The sequence below is a fragment of the Porites lutea genome, chromosome 6 (genome assembly GCF_958299795.1).
Source record: "Porites lutea chromosome 6, jaPorLute2.1, whole genome shotgun sequence".
In the NCBI taxonomy this organism is placed as follows: Eukaryota; Metazoa; Cnidaria; class Anthozoa; order Scleractinia; family Poritidae; genus Porites; species Porites lutea.
In genome coordinates this window covers 1,416,092-1,422,300 of record NC_133206.1, presented here as the reverse complement: position 1 = coordinate 1,422,300, position 6,209 = coordinate 1,416,092, and the positions used below count along the sequence as shown (strand labels likewise).

At 38.4% G+C, this 6,209-nt stretch overlaps 1 protein-coding gene across 2 annotated transcripts; it reads left to right on the top strand.

Moving 5' to 3' along the window:
* Nucleotides 1-202: 202 nt before the first annotated feature.
* LOC140940194 (pentatricopeptide repeat-containing protein 1, mitochondrial-like) lies at nucleotides 203-5,716 on the top strand. 2 transcript variants are annotated; one of them, XM_073389109.1, is made up of 7 exons: nucleotides 203-763; nucleotides 1,250-1,384; nucleotides 2,204-3,067; nucleotides 3,743-3,862; nucleotides 4,406-4,501; nucleotides 5,085-5,177; nucleotides 5,387-5,716. In XM_073389109.1, exons 1-7 carry the CDS (start codon nucleotides 212-214, stop codon nucleotides 5,594-5,596), a joined length of 2,070 nt encoding a protein of 689 aa, XP_073245210.1. In that variant the 5' UTR covers nucleotides 203-211; the 3' UTR covers nucleotides 5,597-5,716. The 2 variants fall into 2 exon arrangements, with proteins under 2 accessions (XP_073245210.1, XP_073245211.1); XM_073389110.1 differs by having other exon boundaries at nucleotides 624-763; nucleotides 2,155-3,067.
* Nucleotides 5,717-6,209: the final 493 nt, after the last annotated feature.

Genomic DNA, 6,209 nt, shown 5'->3' with positions numbered 1-6,209 from the left:
TGTGGCTTTCTCAAAAGTTTTTTTCCCTCTTGCCTTTAACAGATTATATAAAATAATAGTTCAAAACTTGAACCAGTGACTTGAACCTTGTTAGAGTAACAATAGAAACTGAAATAAATTTCTGAGTTCAGGGAGACAAAACAGATATCATATATGACGTACACCGAGACCCAAGGAGTCTGGGTCCTAGTAAACTGTGCTACATTTCAACATGGCTGCCGTTAAGATTCGTTATGGGCGTTTATTCTGCATTTTTCGCCTTTGTTACAAACCTGAATGCTTTATCCCACAAGGAATAACTGTACGAGGCTTATGTAGTACCGTTATATCTAAGTTATTTTACAAAACGCCTCTACTTTCCGGCAAAAAACGGAATGGGATAAGAACGACGCATGATGGTTTTTTAAAACCAAGGTCGTTTGGTCAAGTCGATCTCAGAACAAGATCACGATCAAAGGACGTACACTCAAGTAGAGGTGAAGAAGACTCAGAATATGATTCGGAGAGTGAGGATGAAAACATTTTGGTCGGCGAAAGTAACAAACGTAAACAAAAATCCGATCAGGCCGCGAAGTTCAGGAAATCTAAGCTCAGACAAAAGTCTGCCAAAACGATGACTTTACGTCCCTCAAAATATCTGTTTAGAGATCGTAAAGATTGGAATGAAGAGAAGCAGTGGGAGGGAAGAGAAATTCCTGAAGACCTCAAAAGCAAAGCAAGTTGGTATTCCAGGCAAATGGCCAAGCTAGCTAATGAAGGCGAGGTGAGAATGAGAACACCGTATGGAGTCTTTGTGGCCAAAATCTATAAAGTTATCTCACTAAGGTTAAGTCACCTGAAATTATTCTCGAAGATTGTGTCCTGTACAGTTATTTAGTCACTGCCTTTCCTCACTTATTCCTCTTTTGATGTTGTAAGAATGATGAATATTCATTATTTTAAGTGCATTCAATTGTAGAAATTCATTAACAACTCGGTGGTTTGTGTGAGTTGTCTTCTACGTAACTTCGCCAGTTTAATACCCTAGCCTCCCTGGGTCATATAAGGTTATATGTAATCAAACTTCCACTTATCTGAATCAGAAATCAGTGATTTGATTGGGTACTTGTGCCTCCAAATAAAGTATTCTTCAGATTTTCATTGATTGGACATTTTAATGATAAAAGCATTGTTTACCAAGCAAGAAAATTACATGTAAACAAATCTATGGAAAATATGGGTGATTACTCAGCATTTTTGTTGCAAACAGATTGAAAAAGTCCTGGAACTCTTTTCATCTTTCAAAGAAGAAAAAATTCCCTTGACGGTGGAAATTTTTAACATCATCATTTCTGCATATGCCAGAGGTGGAAGGATCAGAAAAGCATTTAAATTCTACAATGATGTAAGTGTTCATATATGTTGTAGTTAATTTTTTATTTCAGGTAATTTTTGTTTTTCTTTTGTTTCAGCTTCATTACCATACGTGCAATTTACCATAGCCCAAAACAAAAGAAAAACAAAAAATTACCTGAGATAAAAATTAACTACAACATAATTATACATGCTTAAAAATGTTTGCCCCGTACCAGTGTTTACAATAATGTAACCAGAATGTCCGAATAGTCCTGAGGCAACAGTTTGTAAAACCAAACATTCATTTAAACTGACTTTAGAGTTATATAATTACTATAATTCTTAAAACATTGTTTAATTCAGTGAACTCCCCAAAATTCTTAACACAGAGGACTTACTTTTTCTGGGAAGGAATACCTAATAGAAGAGGTCATGACTGGAATTTAAAGATTTTGCACTGCATTGTTTGAAACTATGCATTATTTATGTCTTATATGTACGTGTAGCTATATATACATTTCAAGTATTAAAGACCTCACAGCTATGCAACTAGAGTGCAAGGTCATGTAGGTAGCTGTACAGTACATGTAAATCCATTTTTGTAATTCAGTCATGAATTCTTGGTTGTTACAGTGTACAGGTAAAGTTGTCAGTGCCAGAGAGTGATCTAAAACTTTACAAAAGTTAACTTTTGATTTTAAGACTATTGTTCCATGGCTCAGTTTTGGTAAATGGTTTATTGAATTACCCATATTGCTAGGCATTCTCATTGTGCGGGCTCTGTGTCAACATTACTATCAAATGTATAATTTCTTTCAGATATGGCTTTTGTCTACCTCAAAATAGTTCTGTTTGCTGTTTTGTACAGGTTAAAAAGAGGGGACTAAAACCAACTCCACGGACATACACCAGCCTGTTCAATGCTTGTTCAAAGTCTGCAGCTCCCAGTCAAAGTAGCTTAGAGCATGTTGAAAAACTCCTGGCTGAAATCAACACAAGAGTCAGTGAAAAGGATTTTGAAATAAATGCCATCACTTACAATGCTGCTATCCAAGCTGTAACTGTGTGTGGGGATCCTCTTAGAGCATTTGAAATCTATGATGAAATGAAATACAACAACATTGAGCCAGATGGACACACCTTTTCATCCTTACTAACAGCATGTTCACTTGACAATATCAATGGTCCCAGTACAGCACTAAACTTGATTGAAGAAATGAAGGCTCTCAAAGTAAAGCCAGATATCTACATTTTTAACTCTGTATTGAAAGTAATGAGGGATTTCAAAGTTTTTAATCAGTATCAGAGTGCAGAGGCTACTCCACCTCGACAGAGTGTTGGAAACACAGAAATGCCTAAAGTTCAGTGTAAAGGTGCTCAAGGAAATCCAAACTATATGAGAAATAAAGAAGTATCAGGAGATGAGGATACTAACCAAGGTGCTTCTTACAATCAACAAGGAAATAACATTTCTAATGTAAAACAAGTTGTTGATGATCTCAACTTACACAATCACTTCCTTGGAGTGGAACAGTTCATTCAGATGATGGCTGTTGAGGATGTTTATCCTGATGTTCGAAGTTTTCAACTGCTACTTTACTTGACAACATCCAAAGCAGAAGAGGAATACTTGTTGGAACTCATGAAGAGCTGTAATGTTTCTCCCGATGTTACATTTTTTAATACTTTGGTGAAGAGAAGCGTGTTGGAGGGCAATTTACAGAAAGCTAAGGTACATTATGTGTACATTTGAATTGATGGAAAATGTTCTCTAAACTATGAATGATCTTGATTAAAGCTAGTCGCCCCTGCAGCCTATCATTACACAGCACTCCTTGTTCCCCACAAACAGACATTTGTGGGGTTAGACACTGCATAACTTCACAAAAAACACCTGTGATCGAGGGAGACCCTAGTGACATGAAAAAAAAGTCTTAGGTATCTTGCTTGGCTTTGTATGCTTTCCTTGCATTTAACTTTTGTTTGCTCTTGTGCCTTCATCAGCCAGCCAGTCTTAAAGGATGCCTTTTTTAACTCAGGTGAAACTGGCCACTGTTTCTCCTCAGTCTATGCATGATATCCCAACCCATTTTTATTTACTGATTTTGGAAGTACATTGTAGGTATTAAATTTACATTGGAAAAAGAAAAATCAAACACCAGAAAGCTCAGAAAAAATTAATGACCCGTGGATTTCTAGATTGGAGGTTCTCAGCTACATTGAACTGGAGGCTCTGTGGTGTACAGTGCTGGGTCAAATTTAAATTTAATTACACACTGCAGTGAGTGCAAAATCTCACTTGACTTCTGGCTCACAAAGTTTGGTAAGATGACTCTTTCTCTACTGTTAGTAGGTTCTCTGCAGTGTTGCTTTATCATGTGGTTCTCTCATTTTTTGTTTTCTTTAGGAGCACATGAAGAGACTTGAGGAAACACTGAATGTTTCACCATCAGAAAAATCCTATCAGACGCTTGCACGTGGCTGCACAAACCAAAAAGAACGAATTGCTTTACTTGACGAAATCCAGGTATAAATTCTTGATGGTTCATGTATGTTCCTTCAGAATTTCATGGCATTTATTTAAATATTCAGACACACAAGGACTGGTCAGTGTCTGGTTATTTAGTCATTACCAACAAAAAAAGAGAAATACAGTCGCTTTGTCTAACCACCAAACAACAGCTTTCGAGTGCACAATTCCCTATGTCCAAAGCAACCGTTTTTGTGTTTGTGGATAGATGTCATGTACACACTGCATACATGTGTGTGAAAATGGCCTACATGTACTAACTGAGCAAAACTGTCCAAGATTGGGGTTCACACTGGCCATGAAGGGATTTTTGATGTGTTATGACTCCAGTTCAAATCAAAGAATTATCTACATATAGTTTAATTTTCTTCCACCTACCAGCATGTTCTCAATGTTTCAAACTCAATAGCAACTAGGGCATGCATGCTACAGTCTGTGTCCACAATGTAAAGTTGACCTTTGTGCTGTATGTATTAGTATATGAATTGGAAGCAAACTTAGTCGTCAGTTTAATGCTTGTGTGTACATGTACTTTTGCAGTCTGAAGGAATCACCCCAGCCCAGTCAGTGTATGGGACGTTGATTGCAGGAGCAGCTAAACAGAGACAATTTACTTCCCTTATTCAACTTGTTAAGGTTTGATTTAGTGTAATATATTGTAAACCGAAGTCTCTGTTCAAACACATATGTGGTGACAGTTTCAGTCAAGTGGAATCTGCCTTAAAAGTGATGGCCTTTAGCTTTGAGGTCGTTTGCTTAGCTTTTTGTAAATTTTCTCATTATTTTGACCATGCGCAAAGCACAATGAAATACATGTGGAAAAAGAACGTAATTTTTATGTAACAAAATACATTTGAAAGGAAAAAAAACACTCTACTACTGGCCTTGCTGGCGGTTTGTTTGGCCTGAGGGGGGAGAGGCTGCTAAAACGCGCGCGAAGCTACGACGAGAATACGTCGGCTTCGCCGCTCGTTCGAGCGCGCAAATTCGCAGCTTTTTCCTCTCTTTTTTTCTCTTTCACCGAACAAACCGCCAGCTGCGCAGGCTAGGCTTCCCTGTGCGTGCGTACAAATGGCCCTCGCTTGCACTGCGCTGTTTTTGTTATTTTTGTCGGATTACCGTGATTTCTTTGTAACTATGGGGCTCTACACTCTCCTTCCATGAGTTGACGTTTTGTGTGGACATTGTAATGGTAACGTTAATTTGCTGTATTTCTCAGAGAATGACACACGATGGAGTGAAGCCAAATGAACGAATGATGGAAACTCTTGAACGAGCTTACATGCTGCCCTGTAGGAGACCTATCCTAAAGGTACGTAAGCGTACTCAGTTGTTGTTGTTGGTTTTTTTTCTTATTTCACTTAATTCGTTCTTCTCTTCTTTAACGGGGTTTTACAGTGCAAGTAAAACTACCTTGACGACCACCCAAGTCCCTTCCCAGTAAGCTGCCCCAGGAGCACCGAGGATGATCGAATCTACCCTGCCGCCACTTAACTTGCCATTTCTTCCGTTGTATTCCAGGGAGATACAAATCGCCGTCTTGCGAAGGAGAAAAGATTTCATCATGTTGAACAAAAAGGTTTCCAAACATTCTTTGAAAACTGGAAGGAGAAAATCATGAAAACAGAACCTACATCGAAAGAGAAGCGGCATCTTTTCGACTGGGAAAAACATGCTGAACTTGACGATGACGCCAGTGATGACGAAGACTCCAAATTTAGTCACCTTTAACTAAGGAAGATGATTCGAAGTCTGAAACATTAAATTTTAACGTCATGGTTGACTATTTGGCTGGTAATAAAGACCGTGTGTTATTTATAAAATATGCAGTGCATTTTCTATGTTTTGAAACTTTTAAATGGGATCAGTAAGCACGCGGCTGGAAAGAACGCCCTCTGAAAACCAGTCAAGTTGCCAAGTTTGAAAATGATTTGTATAAAACTAACGAGGATATAGCCGTGCAAAGTCAAAAAAGTTAACAAATATTTGTATAAAGACGTCTGGAAGATTTTGCGACTTTGTGGAGACTTTGTGGATATTTCCAAGAAATTGCTGGTACGGATACTCCCAATCGTCGACTAGCGATTACATTGTATTACCTCGCTTCCACATCCGAATATAGAACTACTGCAAAACTTATTTGGGGAAGTCACAAATGAGCGTTTCCAAATGTGTGCTTTGGTGCTAATGACAGAGCCCACATTTCCATAGGCGGCCCCAATAAACTCAGCCATTGATGTTGATTATCATACAATCTCCTTCCCACAGTCTTCTGTGTTTTTGCCGGCCCCGCTGACCAAAACTTTGCGTTTACAGGGTAAAAAAACAGGCGAGGCGTGCCAAA

Bases quoted from the DNA above. Each gene is read 5' to 3' on its own strand.
- LOC140940194 (XM_073389109.1), top strand. From the start codon at position 212: ATGGCTGCCGTTAAGATTCGTTATGGGCGTTTATTCTGCATTTTTCGC. The intron at 3,068-3,742 runs GTACATTATGTG...TGTTTTCTTTAG, and splicing joins GCAATTTACAGAAAGCTAAG to GAGCACATGAAGAGACTTGA. The intron at 4,502-5,084 runs GTTTGATTTAGT...TGTATTTCTCAG, and splicing joins CCCTTATTCAACTTGTTAAG to AGAATGACACACGATGGAGT.